This window comes from Paramisgurnus dabryanus, chromosome 8 (genome assembly GCF_030506205.2).
Source record: "Paramisgurnus dabryanus chromosome 8, PD_genome_1.1, whole genome shotgun sequence".
In the NCBI taxonomy this organism is placed as follows: Eukaryota; Metazoa; Chordata; class Actinopteri; order Cypriniformes; family Cobitidae; genus Paramisgurnus; species Paramisgurnus dabryanus.
In genome coordinates, this window is record NC_133344.1 from 33821399 (window position 1) to 33845593 (window position 24195).

Genomic DNA, 24195 nt, shown 5'->3' on the forward strand with positions numbered 1-24195 from the left:
TGCATTTTTTTTTTCTTAGATTTTTGTGAAACGAAAAAAAAAAATTCATCCTATCTATATATTTTTTTCTCTGCTTTTAGGGGCGGTTTCCTGGACAGGGATTAGACTAGTCTTAGACTAAAATAAATGTAAGAGCTGTCTAAACTGAAAACAACTTGCAGTGACATATCTTAAAATACATCAGTGCCTTTTCTTTTGCCTTAAAATGCACACAAGTAATATTTTTAAGACATGCTTGTTAAAACTAGTTATAATTCCTAATAAAACCAAGGTCTAGTCCTGGTTTAAATTAATCTCTGTCCGGGAAACCATAGACTCTTAAATATGGGTATTTTTCTTAGCAAAAAGCTAAAATAATTGCATTTTTGTGAATTAATTTTGTTATCAAGATTCAGTACAATTATCAAAACATACACGGAGTGTAAAATTAATAAATAATTTCTTGCTTCAGTTTTTTATAAATTGGGTAAGTAGTCATTAGTGGATCTAGTGGATAATCACGGTATTACAGATAACCATAAAAACTCAAAAGGATCAAGTTTTATCATGCAAATGTTTTCTCTTAATTGACGAGATAACTCATCAATGGTGGGGAAAGAGTTAAAAACCTTTTAATTGCATATTGAATTATTACAAGTACATGGCACCAAAGAAGGGTCATGTCTGGAACCCAAGAAGGGTTAATATCCAAAAATGTTTTGCTGCACTATTGCAACTTTTTGTATATTTGGTCACTGTATAATAAATGTATGTGAGCCTTGTGGCTGGCCTTGCTTGTGTGCAGATCTTTTTCTATTCTTAGATTAACATAACTTAAGTAAAAAGAGTTTTAAATGGCACATATTTTGTCAATTTTACAAGATGTAATATAAGTCTCAGGTGTGCCTAGAATGTGTCTGTGAAGTTTTAGCTAAAAAATACCCCCAGATCATTTGTTATAGCATGTCAAAAATGCCCCTATTTGGGTGGGAGCAAAAAAGTACCATCCTCACTCCCTTACCAATAGACAGTGAGAGCTTTCGGTTAAAATAGATCTGAGACAATAGTATCTTTAGCCACATTAGTGCTACAGTGGGCTAACAAACACATTTAGAAAAGCTTTTGGGTCAAATGAACTAGTCAGTCAGTGGGAGTGGGTGGAGCATTGTTTGTGTGATGTCACATTAACATGAGAATCAAAACAGCATGTCTCATAAGACTACTTTGGTTTGTTTGGGATTAAAAATAAAGGAGAGGGTGTTTTTTTCAGTGTAGGGGTTGTTGTGTTCACACTGCCAACAAACATTAATGGCCAAACACTTTGTAAAAGTGGATTTTGCATAATATGTGCAACAGCAATAGAAAAAGAAGTCCAGTAAATAGATATTAAATAAAATAACACTTTACAAAAGCAAAAAAATTATTCTTGGAAAAAAGGGAAATGAGACATGCAACTGGCAAATACCAAACATAGTATATGGTATTATTATTTATCATGTATATTTATAAGTTTTCTCTTATATATAGAGCAGTCACATGGGTTCAACCAAGCGTGCCGCACAAGCCCTGAAAAGTGAAGCCAAAACGTCTCGATCGCTTCCCAGTGACTGGTCCCAGTATAGGTCATAAACCCCGCCTCCCCATGTTATTCAATGGGACTTGAGACCAACTAAACAATTTAATTACACTTCAATTTTCTTTTTTTTCCAAAGCTGGTTTCTGTCATTTACTGTAGTTTTTATCACGCTGATGTAAACTCAAGTGTTAGTCACATCATGATTGACAGCTGTGATATCGTGTGATATGTGCATTCTGCAAAAGCAAGGGCGGGGCCTTGATTTCACAGCTTTACTTCCTGCTCACTACTGCGCAGGACTGGTCCCGAAATCGCTACTGCGCAGACTCAAGACCCAAGATGTCAGCACCGTATCGGGACACTGGCGGCTTCACTTTTCACCAATGGAAGAGAGCGAACGGGCATCGTCTATCTTTTTTTACAGTCTATGAGTTCAACATTCATAGTGTAGTAGAAAGAGACAAGGCAGGCTTTATCTAGATCTCATTTCTTCCTCGAGTCACTTCACCACAAAAGACATTGTGATAATTTTTTTTTAATATCCATGAATTTACGCATTTCATAGCAGTGGGCTAAATTGCAAATAATGCTTTTGTTGATAAATAGTTTGCTTTGTAAAAGTTATATCTATAAATGAATCCTCATAATTCTGCATCCACTGCATTATTTGTTTACATTTATATTTATGCATTTTATTTAAAGTGACCTACAATACATTAGAAGGTATACATATTTAAATTTTTAAATACTTGTTTTATTGCACACCCTATACCAGTCTAATGATACATGACCTCCTCAAAGTAATAGTTGACCCAAAAATGAAACTGAAACCCGAAACTGAAATCAAAACAAATTCAAGCTCTACATTTAAATATGGTGACACATCAATAACTTCAAATGTTATTAGTTTGATAACATTTATTAACTCACTTGAGTTGTTTAGATTACAACAATTTGGGACTCATAGATGCATGTAAACTGATATTCTATAAATAAATAAACTTCGTGCTCAGATGAATAAATGCATATTCATCTGGGGGATGACATGAAGGCTAAAGGTAATTTTAATTTAGGCAAAACCCACTCATTAGTAAAAATACTGTAGTGTTGCACATCTCAAATAAAATTCAACAATGTTATCACACACAAAAGTATCATCACGTCTTTGTATTTCTGTAGGGGGTGTCTCACTTTTCTCTAGTTTTAATGCCTGACTGGTTACAAGGGAGAAGCGATTTGGCCAACAGTTTCAGAGAAAGAGAGTACTTAAGGAAACAAGCCTTCGGGGGTAGAGGGCAGAGTCCAGAAAATTGACTTTAGATATGACTACTTCACCGCAACCTACAGCCAGACAATACAGCCACTATTGTCTCGTGGGTCTCATGGCCTGAGCATGGACACTCAGACAACAATATGTCAAATCCCAAATGGCATGTCGGGAACCATTTGCATTCCTTAAATTGGGAGAATCCATTTTCCTAAATGAGTCTGACGTCAGAACTTAATAGCATCCCTGGTCACTTCGGGGTTACTTTGGCATAATGGAATGACTTATCAGGGAATGACAATAGTGCTGGTGTACGGGCCAAATGTGCTTATCTGTACATGTAGTATGTCTGTGACTATCATCTTGCTAATTCTATAACTCAATCCGTTTAACATTGAACAGAAAAATCTTAGCAAAACCATTTTGTCCTTTATACACGTTTTGTAAAACCACAGCTGCTATTGCATTAAGTATTTGTGCAACAACAAGCTCCAACTTCAACATGAAACAAATGAACACAACATTACTTATATTTAATATATATATATATATATATATATATATATATACACACACACACATATATACATATATATACACACATATATAAATATACATATATATACATATACATATACATATACATATATATATATATATATATATATATATGTATATATATATATATATATATATATATATATATATATATATATATATATATATATATATATATATATATATAAAAATAAATAAATATATATAAATAAATAAATAAATATATTATATATATATATATATATATATATATATATATATATATATATATATATATAATATATTTATTTATTTATATATATTTGATCAATATTTGTTTTTACTAGGATCAAACCCATGAGCTTTGTGCTGCAAACGCATTGCTCTACTGATTGAGCTCAGGAGCAACCATCAGGTTTACAGGCTTATTTTTTCTGGTGGATGATAAAATTGTTACTAACTTGACTTGGGCATGTTGGTCCAAGCTGTCCATTTATGGTCATTAGCTGTTACATGCTGGTCCAGATGGTTGATCAGCTGGAATACCAGCTGGTCAGGCTTAGGTCGACCTGGTAGACAATCTTGATCAAGCTGAGTGGAGCTGGTAGTTCACCGCAGGCAAGCAACAAATCAGCCACCATGATTTAAAAATCAAGATTGACCACCATAAGGTCATGCAGGGCTAGTGGTTCAGATTTTGACTTGCCCTGACAACATTTTCAATGGCACCACCACAAATAAAATTGTTGTTTTTATTGTTTTTGAACCATTTATCCTTAAAGGGACCCTCTACTTTTTTGAAAATATGCTTTTTGTCCAGCTCCCCTAGAGTGAAACATTTCATTTTTCCCATTTTGGAATCCATTCAGCCGATCTTCGGGTGTGGTGCTAGCACTTTTAGCATAGGTTAGCATAATTCATTGAATCTGATTAGACCATTAGCATCGCGCAAAAAAAATAACCAAAGAGTTTCGATATTTTTCCTATTTAAAACTTGACGTAGTGATATTACGCAGTGCCCAAAAATAGTCCCCTTGGTTACTTTCAATAGCAGGGGACTATTTTTGGGCATTGCATAATATCACTACGCCTGCTGCAGCCATATTACATCAGCAAAGTCCTTGATTATTACGCCAGAATGTGATTATAGTTCCTAGCCATATCTGCCTAAAAAAACACAACTTTTAATTGGTGTAACTACAGTAGAGTCAAGTTTTAAAAACGAAATAAATGGTTATTTTTAGCACGATGCTAATGGTCTAATCAGATAAGCTATGCTAAAAGTGGTAGCGCCAGACCCTGAGATCAGCTGAATAGATTCCAAAATGGTAAAAATCAAATGTTTAACTCTAGGGGAGCTGGAAAATTAGCATATTTTCAAAAAAAGTGGAGTGACCCTTAAGAACTACTAGCCTACCTTATAAATTTAAAATATTGTTAAATGCATAAATAAATACAATAGAACAAACATACAAATGAAGTAAGCACTTCACTCACTTAAGACATAATAAACAATGTTTACGAGCATAATTGCAGCATTTTGTGCTCTGTCTGAACCATTTGCGCGTATTTGTCTGACGTCTTTAATTGTGTCTTTCTAAGTGACTACTGCGGATATGTTAAAAACAAAACATGTCATCTCGGTCGCGTCTTTTTTGCTTGAATATCTAAATTAGCAAGGCATAACACATGTCCACATGATTGGCTTTCGTGACGGTGCAGCACAGGCCTGAACTGGACAGAGCATCGCTCACGCTTACCCCAGGCCATCGGTCACTCCTTACTCTCGAGACCCGTCATGTGACCTTTTCCACAAAAACCACCACGATTATCACTTAACATGGACATACTATAGTTTAAGCAAAACAGCCTAATCTCAAAGGAATTCATAACTGTTTTACAACAAGGCTAATTTGTACAACATGAATTATTCAAAAACATGATAATTAGAAAAAGCAATAATGAAGCCCCATCCCTAATGCATAACGAATGAATGGGATTAACCAAGTTCGTATGAATAAGCCATATCGTAACGCACTTACGAATTACCATAAGATTGTTTTGGAGCAAAATACACACAATCGTATACATTTATGCATTTGGCAAACACTAATATCTAAAAAAAACTTTCAGTGCATATATGAAATACAGTTTTAATTAGTATGCGTGTTCCCGGGTATTGAACCCACAACCGTTTTGCTGCTAACACACAATGGAGCCAACACCAACTGAGCTAGGGGTAACACAAACATTTGCGCCAATAAGAAACTATACAACTGTCAGAGAGAGACGATGCAAAAAAAGGCCACGTTCCAGGATTAAGTCGATCACATTGTCCCCAACCCCCTGCACCATGTGACCACACAACAACATCAATTAGCTTCAGCAACTCTGACTGATCAATTGGCGGCACAGTAGCTCTTCGTCAAAACAAATAAATCATCAGGTTCAGGGTGATTTCATTCTTACAGGAGCGGCTGCCTGGGGTGGGGCTTCAGTCTGCATCGCATTCCCTGCACTAAAGCCATGAGATAAACACTTTGGAAAGATCATACAGCTGTCACACCAGAATACAGAGACTTGATAGAGTTTCATGAGATGTTTGGAGACTATCATAATATAAAAACTGGTACATCTCAGAGGAAAACTTTTTTCAGTAGTTTCAGAACATTTGAAGAAGTTTTGTTTCATTTAGGTATCTACACTCAAAATTTGGTGCTAAATAGCACTTTAAGCTCATAATTCTTTTTGGTGCTGTATAGCACCTATGAAGGACCATACCGGGGTGATATAGCACCACTATAGCACCAGATATGGTTCTAAATAGCTACAGAGGTACTCCATCGGTGCTATATGGCACTAAAAATGGTTCCTATATGATTATGAGCCAATAACCACTTTTAGTGTTATTTAGCACCGTTTGATTTTAGAGTGAAAGTCTTGGATTTCTTAGTCGCCGATGTTTCTTCAGGAGAAATAAAAAAGAAACACTCAAATACAATACAAAAACAATAACTCGAATGCATTGTATGGAACTGTAAAATGAATGAAGATATTGTTTGTATAGCCAAAATTACACTCTAAAAACAAACGGTGCTAAATAGCACTAAAAGTGGTTCTTGGCTCGTAGTCATAGAGGAACCATTTTAAGTGCAATATTTCACAGATGAAGTACCTGTGTAGAACCATATTGTGCTATGTAGAACCATATGTGGTGCTATATGACCCCAGTTTGGTTCTTCATAGGTGCTATACAGCACTAAAAATGGTCAGCACCACTTGTTTGTGTAGTCTGGATTTGGGTAAATTCAATAAGACATGTTTGAGTTCATATTGAAATCTTCAATATTGGATAGTGACCCAAGCTCCAAAAATTACATCCAGCCATAATAAATAAATAAATAAATAGGGTTATTACATATCATTTATAGTAAAGCAATGTTTTTTTTTTTGTAAAGTTGGACCAACTCTTTCATGAAAACGCGTGTAGCCATAGTTTATAGAGTTAGAAATACAAATGTTTCCTAGGCATGGGCCGTATAAGATTTTAGCGGTATGATAACCTTAAGCAAAAATACCAAAGTTTATGGTTATTTTCAAATGCTTATACAATAACTTTTCAACTAGAAACAATATATATACATATATACACACATATATATATATATATATATAATAGGCATGGGCCGGTTACCGGTTTCAAGGTATATGTATATGTATATATATGTATATGTATATATATGTATATGTATATGTATATATATGTATATGTATATGTATATATATATATATGTATATATTATATATATATATATATATATATATATATATATATATATATATATATATACGTATATATATATATATATATATATATATATATACGTATATATATATATATATATATATATATATATATATATATATATATACATATATATATATATATATACATATATATATATATATATATATATATATATACATATACATATATATACATATACATATATATATATATATACATATACATATACCTTGAAACCGGTAACCGGCCCATGCCTATTATTTACTTACCTACTACTTTAAGTCAAGAGACTGCATGGATTATGAAGGATAGGTGCACTTTTTTGAGCTTTAAAAATGGGGCACTACCCAATGCCATTATAAAGCTGAAATGAGTCAGGATATTATTTAATTTAACTACAATTGTGTTTGGCTAAAAGAAGAAATTCTTATATACCTACGGTGAGTCAAATATGGGCTAATTTTCATTTTGGGATGAACTATTCCTTTAAAAATTTCCAGTTGCTTTCCATTTGATCTCATTGATGTCTGGGATAAATATTATTAGATATTAAAGAGATCTCATTGGATTTTCTTTCTTATGGGATGTTTTTGGTTATGAATTGAATTTCCTGCTTCACTAAGCGAAATGTCCAATTACAGTACAGAAGGAAAATGTGTTGTGGATGCAGATTTCTGTTGACTAGGCCAAAGTCAGCAATTATAATTGCTGGAGTATTCAGGTCTCAAAATCAAAGTGCTTTGGGCTCAGTATTCATGTTTTCATCCATCATAGATCTGTGAAGCCGAGAACTGATAGTTGGATGCATTGGTGTCATGAGAACAGTAATTTCACAGGAACAATATTCTGCAGTCTTCTGTAATGCATGAGGAGTGGGAGTGTTTAGCGATCTGCCATCTTGACACCTGGCACAGCATCTTAAAATATGAAAACCAGAAGCTACTTTTTCAGCAAAACAGCACGTTATATGAGTCAATGTGAGTCAACATGCCCACAATTTTAACCGAACAATGACTATCTATTGTAATCGAGCTTTCAAACAGATGTAATAATCTAATGGGACTGACGTCACCAGAAGAGCCGTATTTGTTTTCAATTGTCGTTGTTTGACCAAACCTTTTCTCATCTTGTCATTCCCCTATTGTTTGGTCAAGAAAACACGAAGGCTTTGTGCTAAAGTGCCGACTTCAGACAGATTTCGTTTGGATTCGCTTTGACGTTTGTGTTAGCCAGCCATACAGCCGATGGGTAATTAATCACCAAGGATAAAATTAAAGTTAAAGATAGGAAATGCTTACAACACAAGTGCTCCTAAAACACGAGTGCCTATCGAGAAACCTGGCAACTAAAAAAGGCAATTGTTTATGTGAAAGTATATCAACAGACAGAGAGGTCTTATGCCACACACAGTCTGTTTTGACCCAATATAAGCTTGTGAATGAAATGTAAACAGGGTGAAATGAGAAAGCTGATCCTGACACCATGTGTCTTTACAAAGAGGAAATACTTTAAACTACTTTTTTTTTTTTAAATGTTCATGTTTACTTGATTAGTCTGAATTAAAGCCTTTCATTGGATAATAAAGACGGCAACATTACTCAACCACGTTCTATAAATGCTGTACATAACTTTTCCCACTTTGATTCACACAGAAGTAAAAGCAAATAGAGTCAGGGATCAAGACCCGACACGGTTAGAGTCGAACCTCTCTCTCCCGCACGAACACCATGAAGCATGTTCACCAACTGGCCACAACTTTAAACATCTCTTCAGTCAACCATTGGCGGACATACAGTATCATGTGTTCAGTATTTTGCCGTTTCCTCATCCACTCAATCTTCCTCGCAGAGCCAGGTGTCTTATACTCTGGGAAAGGAATAGCTGGACTTTTATAAAGCTCGGTGGTGTAAACGCCAGCGTGATTGATGGAGGCTCCCCGCTCTTTCCATTTTCATTTCGACTCACTTTCATCCACTCCGGGTAGCTAAGACAGATTTACATAGAGATCTATGAGCTCACCGCGCACGGACGAAAATTACATCCGTCTTTTAATTTCGCCGGTGACATAAATGTGATCACTGGGCTATTTTTGAACAGGTGATCTCATCGGGCATTAACGGGTAAGGGGGATATCACAGTGAATGTAGCGGGTCAACAAGTAAAACTTAAGCTGTTTAAAATGTCATGGTCACATCCTACATGTGGGGTGATTTTTCACTTGGTTTCATATTGTACCCAAGTATGCTTTAGAGGCCACTGTTAAAAATATACATGTGAACTTAACACATTCATTTGATACAAATAATGCATTTAAAAATATGATGAGAGACTCTTTTCCCCTTTTCAGTTTGGAGTTAGCCAGCGAGAGCTTCAAAAAACAACACTATGGATAAAGATTAGTGGACGCTCTGACGCTCAAATGCATTTTCTGGAATCCTCTCAAGCGGAAGACTGCTATGGGTTTCCGCCTTCTGATTGGTTGCCGCCGAACCGTGTCATAGCTCATTACTATAAAGTTCAGCTAATTTTAACTCTTCTCTATGCCCACACCGTCGCTCTCATTGGCAGTGGTGTGAACGCACAGTTAGCGGTTGCCACAGAAAACAACAAAACTGTAAAAAATAAGCTGTAATTATGCAGCTGGTTTCCAGTAACTTACTGTAAAAGAAAAAAAACTGAATATGTTTTATGTTTCTTTTAACTTTGAACAAACTGTTTCCAGTAAATAACATGAATGTAAAATCTACAGTAAGTTACTGGCAAGCTGCCTGTAATACTGTAATTTCTACAGATTTTTTTACAGTTCGTACCGCGGATATAAAGTCATAACCCACTGCTGTTATAAATACAAATATATTACTAGTTTCGTCCCGCAATGGTTTAGAGGAAAGTTCTGCTTTCTGAGGTATTTTGGTATTGATGTGTGAACATTCTTTGATGGATTCAATTAATTTAGCTTTGTTAAAAGTTGAATGTTACCCCTTACAGCAAGGCTTCCAAAAATTTGTAACAAACAAGCCTTGCTGGTTACAACAGGATGCTGAATACAAGTAAACAAACAAACAAACAAAATATTCATTCAATTCACTCATTTTTTTTTTTAAGGTGAGTGGTTGCAATCAATTTATTTAAGCTACATTTAAACAAAAGTTTTTTTGTTTAGTTTTGTATTTCAAATTTTTTTTTGTTTAAATGTAGCTTTAATAAATTAATTGCGACCACTTAAAATTGAGTAAATTGAATATATAATTGTTTTCAGTGTATTTAGTCCATTGTCAAAGACTGGTAGTTTTGTAAATGTGTACATTCAAACATGTTTGCAACTGTAAATTGAGTGCTAAAAGTTTGAACAACTTAATTATGCAAGTCAATGTAACCTACTGTTTTAAGTTTTGACTTGATAAGTTGACATAACTTGTAATTGTTTAACTTAATTTGTTAATTAAAAGTAACATAAAAATATATGTTGATGTAATATAAATTTGTACAGTGCAGTATTGTGCAAAAAGTGTTAGGTTATAACCATCTTTGCTGTTTTAGCAAAGTTTTATTATCCATCTATAAAACCGGGATTTTTTTCTCCTAGGAGGTTTTTTAACCCCTAGAGAGTCAGCTGACACTGGCTTAACTTATCACTTTCGTCTATACGTTACATTATTACTACGCTCGGTAGTACGGTTTAATAGCCGTTGTATTCTGCTGCTTATGTTATCCATCAATTTTTCTGTGTTTTCTCCTGCATTTATTAATGTAAAGCTGATGTTAAACACTAAACACTTGACACTTTAGCCTTTTATTTAATTTTATCCTGTTTTTAATTACATACAAATCTCTTGTATTCTTATAATTATATATATGATCACTATACCATTGCAAAAACAACAAATCTAATGATGGCATGATGACCTAAGAGTTTTGCATACTACTGTACATACTAGCTATACTACTTTTCTAGTATCAGACATTTATTACTGCATGTGTTTATGGGTATGAGCGCGGGGATTCTGGGATGCTGAGCAGAAGTCCGGGCAGAGAGCTGAGTGGCATCAGCAATCTGACCCCGGAGAAGCGCGGCGTCTCGTTATTTCAGCAAAATCGATACGATTGAAGGGCATTTTGTGTGTGTGCGCTTGTGCATTTTAGGGAGGGGCCGTCCCAGTGCTATGCAGGGCCGGGATGACCTTGTCTAACCTTGGTGTGCATCCCATGAGCAGCTTGCCAACCCATCCCCATGTACCCCAGCCAAACCCTGACAGACAGATCAGAGCATCGATAACAGCCTGCTGCTATCTCACCATCCCCCTTCGGAGCAAAAAGCCTTTTAAACACACACACATGCGCGCACACACACAGAGAGAGACTTCTGTGCTTTATAAAAGCCCTGTGGTCTCGGGCATGCATATTCAACAACAAACATAAAATGTGTTCATAAAATGCAAATACATGACATTACCTACTGTTTTCATGATAATTTCACAAATTAAAGTGGACATAATCATATAATTCTGACTTTTTTCATGTTTAAGTGCTATAATTGGGTCCCCCGTGCTTCTATCAACCTAGAAAAATAGAAAAAAAAAACTAGATAAAAGATCAACCCAGTAACCATTCTCTGCAAACATGTGAGGAAATAGGTAATTGAAATTTGGCTCCCCTTGTGATGTCAGAAGGGGATAATACCACTCCTTAATATGCATTATCCAAATAGCACTGCCATTTAGTGCATCTCATTTGCATTTAAAAGGACACACCCAAAAACGGCACAATTTTGCTCACACATACAAAGTGGTGATTTTAACGTTATAATAAATGATCCGTGAGCTAAAACTTCATATACGTATCTCTTTAATATCTCAGTTGTTTTTCCATAAAAGTAATACAAGCAATGAAAGCAAACAAAGAGCAGAATGAAACTTGTGCATAAGTCTTTTAGAGACTTTACAAAAATGTCTCAGACTGGACTCAGAGGTTTCGAAATGAACACAGCCTAATTATTTGAGCTGTGCAATGCTTACTTTAAATCTCTCACTGCACATCAACAGTTTTTTTCGTGTTTACACGCATAAACAAACAGTCATGAGCGTTCTATTAGTCAGCATGGGGGTGTGGTTTACCTCACATTACTTAATACACACTCCTCAGTAGAACTTACTTGGAAAATGAAACCGGGGGCAGACAGATAAGAGTCGAGTCAGGCTTAAACTCTGAATCATTGTTTTGACTATGCTGAGGACACAGTACTGCAGTAATACTCATGAAGTGTCTGTCTGCTTGAAGAAACACAGACCAAATCATTTACTTGCCTGCTCATCCAGGGAATCCCCAAAGTTTCCTGACAGACAGACAGACATGGTTTAGAATGAACATTTTTCCATCTTTTTCTCATTTGATGTAACTAAAACCAGGAACAGCGGATAATATGCTGAAAAATGTGTTGTTGTCTATGTCTATGTTAAGCAGGCACTTACTACGGTACTTCACCCAGACAATCAGATAGTTTTGTTCAAATCTGAGAGACAGACATAACAGCGTTTCAAGTGTGCAACAACCAACAAAAGCCTTGGCTTGATGTGCAGTGACCTTAAAAACTATTTGGAAACTTAAGCCAAACATTGCATAGATTTTCAGAAATCTCTTCACTTTTCTGAGCTTTCTGCAATGACTTTAAAGCAGCTGGACTCAGGGTTCAGAGTTTTAGTGGATGTATGGGGTCAGGTACACACAGGTGCAATACATCACCTTGACAATTCATCACAGTGTATTTTATTTATATTATAATTTTCTTGTTTTCTGTAATTACCTAAACTTTATTCCCATATCTCTACTGTTTGCTCTAAATCTATTTTAAATAAAGCTGCATTGTAACATAGCAATACAAATATTGTGAATATAATATAATATAATATAATAATGTATTTATAATTTTTTTGTTGGGTAAGGTTACTATAATAGGCTTTATGCCGAGCTGCACTACTTCCTGAACTTCAGCCAGCTCCTTGTTTCCTGTCTGCCATTATTGGACAAACTGATTAATCCAGGTGTGCCTGACCTCAGTATAATCAGACACACCTGGATTAATCAGTTTGTCCAATAATGGCAGACAGGAAACAAGGAGCTGGCTGAAGTTCAGGAAGTAGTGCAGCTGGGCATAAAGCCTATTGCACATACTGTAAAATAAAGTGCAACCTAATTTTAATACCATTGTGACTTTAAACCCAGACACAAATTCCTTCATGCAACCTAGTATAAGCTTAAAATAATACATTATTCTTCTTAAACTTTCTAATTAAAGGCGCAGTGCATGATTTTTGAAAAACACTTTGGAAAAGTGAGTCGGGCCGAGTTCCAAAACACACTTGTAGCCAATCAGCAGTAAGGGGCGTGTCTACTAACCGACATCATTGCCTGGGTTGCGTATGTGTGGGGCGGGTCTATCAAAAGAAGGTCCAGATTCTATTGGGGTAGGGGCGTGTTTGTTTAGATGATTTTAAATATCAACATTGGCTTTCAGAGATCATGCACCCCGCCTTTAAAGGGGTCATGACATGTGTTTTATATTTTATTTTACCATGTTCCCTGAGGTGTACTTATAATATTACAAATTATTTAAGTAATGTATGATCATTTCCACCCTGTTTTTCATCCTCTAATTCAGAAAGTCTGATTTGTATGCTTCCCTTTAGAGCGTTCGGCGTGGCTCGGTGTCCCGCCCCCTTCTATGATTGACAGGCTACATGCTGCAAGTCCCGATGATGTCTGTAGTCCCATCCAGCAAGCTCTTTTAAAAACACTTAAAGCTTTAAAATTCATGAGTGGGGGTATTACTGTGTGTTTCATGTCGTAGAATAAAACGTGAAAATATCTTGGGCTAGTGTTCTTAAAATAAGATCTTATTTGAGGCGTTTAGCCAAAATTTCAGGAGGTTGGAACCATAAGTGCTAAAATGCTTACTAGCTTCTGGGTTTGCCTACAAAAATTTGTCACCCCTGCAGCCTCATTTGTGTCGCTCCCCTTGCTAAATGCGAGTAGGCGGAGCCAACAATATGACAATGTGCTGTGTCTTTTTCTGGGAGGACATTTTTTTTTTATTAATCTTGTCACATCACTAACCCAGCCATCTTTTTTACAGAAAATGATAACATAAATGATTTCGTAATTGAAAAGGAGGGCATTTTAAGCTATGAAACTTGCAGGATGTATTAATGATACTAAGACATGTTATATGTCAAAAGATCAAGACAATATTGATTCCGAATGTCATGACCCCTTTAAAGACATGATCAAATCCATACACAAAGCACATGTACTTTGTTTCACTAGGAAACATTACATGTGCAAAACACGTTCCCGAAGCTCAGGTAGACACACAAATACCGCACCGTCCGGCTCTCATCGAAAACTTCCTCAGAGGCAAACCGGGCTCCCTGTTTTTCACGCTCACAGTGCATATGGCAACTTGATACTGTACTTGCTTAGGGGAAAAATATATCAAATGTATGTGTGTATGTGTGCATATGGCTGTAATCTCCACTGCTGTTATGGTGCGTTTTATTCTCAAAGAGACGAGGCTGCATCTCATCAAACATTCTTCTGTTTCAAATCAGCATTAGCCAAAAGGGATATATGGATGCAACCAGAGCACTGCAGTCTGTGTGTGTGTGTGAATACATCAGGTCATAGGGTAGCTGGGAATATTTGTCTGATTATGTGGAAAAAATTTGGGAGTTTTATGAGAAGGTGAGTAGATGTTGTGGGTGTGTGACTGAAAAGTCAAGTGCTGGTCTGTTGTTAAAGGTCAGATAAGGTACTCGTGCTACGGACATGGACTACCAAAACCCATGCATGATTTTCTCATTATCAAATCCTTCAACCTATGTTGCTTTCTCATAGATCAGTAGGTGGAAACAGATCTCTACAAAATGTTAAGGTAAACAGTTTACTCAGGGTTCCCACACATTAATTTTCATGTATTTTTCCATTTTTTCCATCTGTTTGTGAATAATGGATGATGATTTCACCGTATAACTTAGATATATTTAACTGAACAGATTTTAAATAGGATGAAAAAATTACATTTACCATAAAATATTTTTGAATTCATTTCCCCGATATTCCAGATGTTTTCCAGACATTTTCCAAACCTATTTTCAGATCAAGTCTCCCAACATGAGCACTGTCTCCTTTCCAAAGAATCCACAGGGTGCAAAACTGCCTTTGCCGATTTTTACACCTCAATGAAAAATATCCAGTACTGTCAGGATTTACGAGGTAACAAAACAAGTTTTTGACATTCAAAGAGAAATAATTTCTACTTTATTTAACATAAACATGAGCTCTATGTGCTTAAAACATCTGGATTTGCTATGTTCATCAAAATATCACTTCAACTTGACATTAGAAATATGTAAGGATTTCCTAAAGCTGAAAAGTGAACCTAATACAGGAATAATTCACCCAAAAGTGAAAATTCTGTCAACATATACTCTCCCTCGAATTAATCCAGACCCCTATGACATTATGTCTTCTGTGGAATCCTGAGACACCTTAAGCCACATTTATACTTCTAAGTAGGACCTACGCCGTAGCCTGTATGCCGTAGACTACTTCTGCGTATTGTTCACGTTGACATGCAATTAATATGCAGATCGCTAGTAGGCAGTGCCTACAAACATGTTATAGTATCAAGGCAAAAGCCAAAGAAGCAGATTGTGTATGTTGTTTGAGAAGTATCAGCAGTGATATAAAGACTTTTGTTGCAACTGAGTTGTTAACTGTCATTAAATGTCGGAAGCGGAAACGTGAACCCGGACATGCAATGTAGATTTTTTGACCCGAGGGAGGGGTTCTAGCACACCAATCACAGCGCTTGCAGTCTGCGTAGCATTGTCGCGTTGTTACATTTTTGGAAAGGTGCGCGTCAGGCTGTGCCAAAGGCTACTGCGTAGGGTCTGCGTCTCTGCATAGTGATGCAATTGATGCAAAAGTATAAATCGTACTTTAGTACCAGACTAAAATGCATTTTTGAGCTGTAATAACAAAAAACAACTTGCACTAACATAATATTGAAGGAAAACGCCACAGTTTTTCAATATTTACTATGTTTTTACCTCAACTTAGACAAATTAATACATACCTACCTTTTTTCAATGCGTGCACTTAATCTATGAGGCTGTTTACACTTGGTATTAAGATGTGTTTTCATCGATCGGATCATAAATGGACGAGAGAGACACATCACGTTTACACCTGGTATTTAAATCCGTCTCTTTTGTCCACTTTCGACCGCTTCTGTCCTGAATACTATGAGGGTGTGGTCTGTCGAGACGGGTTGGCGAGTCTCTCTGCTGTCATTCAAACCCGAGCGGGAGTGATTATGAGTTTATATGGACGCAAACTAATATTATGTCGGAGTCCGCTGCTTGTTTAGCAAGTAAACATGCTGCACAGTGTTTTGTACGTTTATATGTTAGAGCTTTCTCTGAATTTTCAGCGCAAATGATGAAATAGGATCGGGCAACTTTCACACACTTTCCAATTGAAAATACAGAGATCTAGCCTGGCTCCGCCCTCCTACGTGCTTCCGCTTAATTTTCATTTCCCTTCAGCAGTACGTCTGGGATTGCTCTATAGAGTTTCGTTTTCTCCTTCAAAAATCTGCAGGACCAATCAGCGAACAGATGGGGGTGGCTAAGAACGATGACGTAGAGGTCGCGCGTCAGTTTGAGTTGTAGTTCAGTAATGGCAGCGGAGAAAGACGTGAGAAAAGCTATTCGGTCCGTTGTTGCAAAACTGCCGAATATACAGAAGTTAAAGCCGGAGCAAGAACCAGGTTTTCTAAGTTTTGTTTGTCTGATTATTCTGACTTGTTGTTTCCGTCCGGTTTCGGTGCATGATATACGTCACGACCTCACGTTAGCGATTGGCTTTGGCAGATCCTGACTACTCTGGGCAGATCCAATAGTTTTAAACTTCAACAATGGACCCTCCTTAACGAAAGTAACGCTTTCCAATGGAGCGTGGCCAGACTCTCTGTACAAATGAAATGAATGTACGAGTGTCTGGTTGGACCAGGCTAACAGAGATCAGCAGATTTAGTTTTATCATTGAATGGCTAAAAATAGCGATGTTCACCTAGTGTTTGCGCCAGAAGTCAGAAAAGACGTAAAACTTGTGTTTAGTACCTCAGATTATATAAATGGGTGGAGGGAAGGCGGTTGCGTGTGGCAGTTCGAACACATTCAACCACATGTGCATTTACACTACAAAAGCAATCTGATCGAAAGGAATTTCGACTACCTTTGAATGTGGTTGAAAGTGGCTGAAAGTGGACGAGCTCAAAACGTTTTGAACACCGTTTATGCCTGGCATTAACTAACTTGTGATCTGATCGATGAAAATGCATGTTAATGCCAAGTGTAAACAGACTCTTTGTACAGTACAGCACGTCATGAATGTGTTAGCATTTAGCCTAGCCCCTTTCATTCCTTAGGATCCAAACAGGGATACATTTAGAAGCCACCAAACACTTCCATGTTTTCCCTATTTAAAGACTGTTACACGAGTCTTTAGTACACTGCAAAAAAGGACTTTCTTATTTAGTATTTTTGTCTTGTTTTCAGTATAAATATCTAAAAATTCTTAAATCAAGATGTATTTTCTTGATAAGCAAAATGACCTAAGAAAATAAGTCTAGTTATTAGACAAAAAATATACAATTTATGTGAAGTTGTGTTTAAAACAAGCAAAAATATATGCCAATGGGATGAGAATTTTTTTCTTGAATTAATGTTTCTTGAAAAAAAAAAAAGAGTATTTATCTCCCCCCTTTGCAGATATTTTTGCTGGTTTTAAGCACAAATTCACATAAATTGTATATCTTTTGTCTAAAAACTAGACTTATTTTCTTGGGTCATTTTGCTCATCAAGAAAATGCATCTTAATTTAAGAATTTTTAGATATTTGAACTAAAAACAATACAAAAATACTAAGTAATAAAATAAGGACATGCTTTTTAACTGGAAGGTGGGAGTTTCGTCACCAGAGCGGCCATATTGAGCATTGCATTGTCCCCTATTTACAGTAATAGCACTGCCACATCTTGTTATATCTATTCTCTTTGGTTGAGATCCAAGAGTGTTTATGTTTGTTAAAGGGAAAGGGATGTTTCTGGAGCTTGAGACCATTGTTATACAGTACAGTTGGAGTATAAAGATATAGGGACCTATTTTAACGATCTGAAACGCAAGTGCGAAGCGCAAAGCACAAGTGACTTTGTGGGCGGATCTTGGGTGCTGTTGCTATTTTACCGGCGGGAGAAATAACTCTTGCGTCAGACGCAAATCAATAAGGGGTTGGTCTTAGGTAGGTTCATTATTCATAGGTGTGGTTTGGGCGTAACGTCAAATAAACCAATCAGAACGCTATCCAACATTCCCTTTAAACGCAAGTGCACAAGTTCCATGGCGGGTTGCTATTATTATGACGGATTTACCAGGCGCACGCCAGGAGCGGTTCACAGCCGAGGAGACCGACGTTCTTGTAAGAGCAGTCAAAGACAGAGAAGTTGTTTTGTATGGGGATAGGAGAAACCCGCCCAAATCAGCGTCAGTTAAACAGGCGTGAGATAGCCACAATTGTCTCATCAGCTGGCATCCCCAGGACGTTGCGCCGCAAGCGCTACAATGATGTCAGGAGACGGGGGAATCCCAAGCTTGCCAGCATAAATCGGGCACGCCGTGTAACTGGACGTGGATCTGCCTCTACACAGGACCTGACGCCAGCAGAGGACATCGCTGCGTCCACCCTCACCGCTGAAAGCCAAGAAACGCAAGCAGTCCAACCCCAAAGTACTCTTACAAATCAAGTTCATATACATTAAGGTTTCTTATGAAAACATTTTAATTATTATTTACATAAAATAAACGTAATACAGCCACACAACAAACTTATGAAAATATTTTAATTGTTATTTGCATGAGAATTTTTTAACGCAGCCACACAAAATAATTAAAAACTATCACCACAATGCTCACCACAATGATTTCCCTTATCTCATGTTTTAATATTTTTTATTGTATCAATTTATGATTTGCAAAAATAACTGTTGCATCTGTGTAGATTAGATAAGCAAAGTGTATGCGCGTTGTGCACGCTATACATTATGGTCAAGCATGCGCCCTTAAAATAGCATAATGAACAACACGCAACACGCAACTGACTTTAGACTAGTTTTTTCTGGTCAGTGGCGCAATTGTTTTTTGAAACTGCAAAATAGCATCAGGGATGGTTTGCGCTGGAACACGCCTCCTTTTTTGCGCTGAACCGCCCAGGGAGCGCAAGTTCATTCCCTAGTTTGCCGACGTGCGTCTGTGGAGGGAAAAACCCGCTGTGCGCCGGTGCAAAATATGAAAGATACATGCGTCACTGACAAAGTCAATTGCGCTGGGTGCAAGATAGGGCCCATAATGTTTTTGTAGGTAGCATAGTACTCATACTGACTTAAGATTGCTTGAGTAAAGACGTTTACTAGGATGACTCCAAATAAAACTGAGAAAATTCACTGAAAAAAATAACAATGAGAACATGTGACTGTACTATTGGATTCCACATACAGTATGTAATAGATTTCCAATATACTGCTGCATTGCATGCATTTGTTTCAGTAAAAAGTGAAATAAACTATAAAGCAATACAATATACCACAAACACAGGATTTTTTATATCAAAAAGAGCTAACGTTTAAGACGGTCTTCTGCATATACGCCAGCACTGGGTCTGAAATGATGGCCAGCGTTCACTCCCTATTCTTCAACAAAACAAAAGAGAAAATCAATAAACCTTTCAGTCTGCATCCATTTAGCAGGGCTGGTCCAGCACAACTTTCTCAAATGACAAGAGATGGAGGGGAAAAGGGAAAAGCTATAAGATATGGTATCAGGTTTCTTTTCTAGCCTCCTTGTTATCAGTTTAGAGAAAGAAATAGCACAGTGCTCTCTAGATGAAAGGAAAGCTACAGTAAAACCAGAGATATATAAAATTTCATTACAATTGTCATTTTATCTTTAGACTAATATAGATTTGTGAACTAAATTTAGATGGTGGTGTTGAAACAATACTAATACATCCATCCATTTTTTATTCTGCTTTTCTCTCTTAGGGTGCCAGGACTTGGTATGTTACGTAAACTGGATATAAATTTGCGTTAAGAATAAGCGGTTGTTTGATAAAATAATTTAAACAGTTCGAGGTCTTTCAAAGTGATTTGTAAAAGGGAATTTGCAGCAAAACCCCTCAATTTCACCATTTTATACATACACAGCATAACATTACAATGCCAAAAAGAGCCTGCTAGAGTTTGAATACAAAAGTTTAGGTTGATTCTCATACCGTGGTGGTTTTCTTCAGACTGGTTGAATCCACAAAGTTGACAGATCGAACGCACCCAGCGGCTCATCTCCTCTTCAGTTTCTGCGACCAGGTAGAACGTCCTCTCCGCCGTCTTGATGTCAAACACAAAGCTGTCCTGAAACTCCTTGCGTTTGAAGGTCAGGCCTGCGTCCACCTGCTCACAGCAGTGCAGGTCTATAATACGAATGGGCTTTTTGGCATGGTCGCTCTTGTAGTACTCTAGCACATCTGGATCCCCGCTCATCCGTCCACTGCGGAGGATAAACCAGCGCTTTTTCCAAGCCTACGGAAACGACAGTAATAAGTATGGAATGAGAATTCATAAAGTCGGTATTGTGTTACAGACAACGCTTGCAATATATATTATAGATAGACTGATAACTGTTTTATCCGACAAAACATTTTGTGAATATATTGATACAGTGCTCGATTTGAATCAGGTCTTATGGGGGGTCCCCACCATGCAACATTACATAGCAAAAATATATATAAAAAATAATGCTTTTTTTAAAGAACTACACAGATGCAGATGTCATCGGTTAATATACACTATACTTTGATCCATGGCTGCAGGATCGAAAAAAAGTGAAAAATTTGCTGAATGATGGAGCGGAGCCGAATCGCTGACGTTTTCAAATTAGATTTAAATAGGACTTAAAAGCAACCACGAATTTGTGTACCAATTGTGGAATAAATCCGATTTTTTTAGGTGGACTGGGCAGAAATTTAATAAAAGGACCTAGTGATCCACTGACAATAATTATGAAATTATTAAAGAAAAAGTAAACCTAAATGCATCCAATTTATGTTGGTAATGTGGTATTTATGTGGTAATTTACTCTCTTTTTTTTTAAGTTAAAATGAAAGGCAAGATAAACATTCGTTAAATTATTCATCATAACATTTTAAAGCCACAATGTTCAGAACATCACACAAAGAATTAACAAAAAAGCATTTTTGATAACTAAACCTAAAAAAAACCCCGATGTGATCCTGCCTGAAAATTCCCGACTAAGTTCAGCAATCTTATTTAATTTAGAGATTTAGCGTTTCAAAGTATTTATGATTAACCGTCAAATGACATATAATTTGTGATTGTTGCTGTAAATGATAAAAACTAAACTTTATATACAATTCCTTAAATGTTAATTTATAACAAGAAAAATTTATGATTTTATAGACACTACGCGTTATTATTTTGCACAGAAATACCTGCTTGATTACTTTGACTTTGATCATCTATTTGAGTTTGTCAGCATTATCTGTACTAAAATAAAAATATCTTAGGAGGGAAGTATAATTTTGACATCTTATAGGGGGTCCCTAATGCCTTAATGGGGGTCCCGGATCCCCCCAGCCCCCCCTCAATTCGAGCACTGTATTGATATCTTGTATATTGCCTGAGTAAGATCATTGGAAAGTTGGGGGTCTACTTATATTGATTTATACACTTTCCTAAGAGATTTGACTTTTGCATGTTGGATGAGAAACATTAGAGATACACGAGCTATATAGGGACCAGAAGATCATATTTTGCATCAGACAACCACGTATGAAACCACTCAGAGCACCAACTGGATGGCAACACCCTCAAACCACACCCTGTTATTGTGTCAGTGACTTCTTCAGAAAATGTAAACATTTAATTTGGTTTCATTATGTTCCTTTAAGAATGGTCTGCACGATACAGAATTAAAGGAAAATGTGCAATTATTTTCAAAAACTAGTTTAAAAATGTAAACCCTGTGAACAAAAATAAAACCAACCAAGTATGATCCAAGTATATGTGTGTGTATATGTCGCATATTGTGTAAGTGTGTGAGTGTGTGTGTGTGTGTGTGGCTTATTTAAGACAGGTGCTACTCCCACACACAGTTTCCTGCTCAGATAAAGCTTTGAGGACACAAACACACACACACACACATACGCAGACACATACGCACACTACATTATGACACCTGCGAGTCAACTGAGTCTACAGTACAATCCATAAAATATTAAATTGTACACACGCACACCACCACAGCAAATATACATACAAGGATTCCCAATGGTATACAAACACAAACAGGTGTTTTCAAGCAAATCAGTCGGGAATTTCCCTAATTTGAATGCAAATTTAAAGTCTTGCATTAACCACATGCGACAGGAAAGTAACTTATGATAAAAAAGATACAAAATGGTTCGTGATGACACAGCTATGTTTGTGGGGAGAAAACAGATGGCCAAAACGGTTCCATAGAGAAACATTCAAAATACTTGGGGTACAGATAAATGCTGACCAACCTTACTTTCTTTTTTAGGTGGTGATACAATTTCTTATGTGCATATAAATGTAAACATCATTTATTTATCACAATAACAATTCATTTTAGGAAAACATTGACTTGCTGCACATCATTGGAAGATGGATAGAGGTTCTGTGGCCCAGTGCCAGAAATTCACTTCCGCCCCATCCATTCCTCTTATTCGCTCCCCTCTCTGCAACTCTTGTTGACACACAGATCCCACAGGCTCTCTTTCCTCCATCAACACCAACACACACACAGTCACCTCCGCTACCAAAACCAGGGACCCAAGGACACTATTTCCACCGAGCACTACACCCCCTCTTTTCCTCGTCCTGCTTCCAGTCCCACTATCCGACAGGAAGCGGAAAATGGATCCCACTGCACATCCTGTGTTTTCTCAAGCCTGCTGTTGACTTCACATCACTCCGTTCTGTCTCTACTCTCACTATGTTCACAATACAGCATACTGCATGACACTTTAACTAAATTAAGTTCACATTGGGAGGAGCATGTTTATTTCATCCAGCGAATCACAACATTAGTGTTAGCCAGTGGTTCTCAAACTTTTCATTGCGTAGGGTGCATCCCTTTGCACCCCCCCCCCAAAAAAAAAAGAATGACAGAAAACAATCACAAATTAGAATTTGAATTAAACACAACATATTAGACAATACAATGTAGTTTTGTTGCTTAGTAAGCCTTATTTTTATGAGGTTTGATTGCATAGAATTTATCTAGCACCATCTCACACCCCCTAAAGTTTGAGAACCACTGGTGTAAGCATACAATGTATAAACCACCGCTTACCTAGTGCTTACCAATACCTAAAGCTGTAATATTGCACAATTTAAATAATCCATGTAATCAATTGATACATAAATACATACACATACTGTACTGTTCAAAGTGCATACATTCTGTTTATATCACATCATTACTGTCTGTGCGCTCTCAATATGACCACTATCCCATCAACCAGAAGTAAGGACGCGCTGACAGTTTTCTGTCATGTTCTGAGCAAAACAGGAAATTGATACGACCTCCAAATTTAGATGCAGTTCAGCTGAAGCAGTTTTCTCTGATGTCATTTCTTTGACATATATAATGCATGTATGAACATAAAACTTGCAAATGTCAGGAGACTTTGAAGATATAATTTCTTGTTTAGGTCTCAAGTTTGTCTTCTTTGCGCTCCTATACTTTTAGGATATTGTTGACATATTATAAAGTTATAATATAAAAATGTCTATCTAGAATTACCTAGAATCTCTGAAAATTTATCTTTATCCCAGGCAGAAAAAGGTGCACTAAAATATACTTTATATCAGTA

General features: G+C 36.6%; 1 protein-coding gene across 3 annotated transcripts in view; it reads right to left on the reverse strand.

The window, feature by feature from the left end:
- Nucleotides 1-24195, reverse strand: part of LOC135771397 (asparaginyl-tRNA synthetase) — a 95863-nt gene that overhangs the window by 17779 nt on the left and 53889 nt on the right. For 2 of the 3 annotated variants that reach the window (XM_065281616.1, XM_065281614.1), the window contains one exon: nt 20554-20857. In XM_065281616.1, coding sequence (XP_065137688.1) covers nt 20554-20818 — 265 coding nt within the window. In that variant the 5' untranslated portion in view covers nt 20819-20857. Of the gene's footprint in view, nt 1-20553; nt 20858-24195 lie in introns of those variants that run through there. The other variant, XM_065281618.2, reaches the window with a different exon arrangement.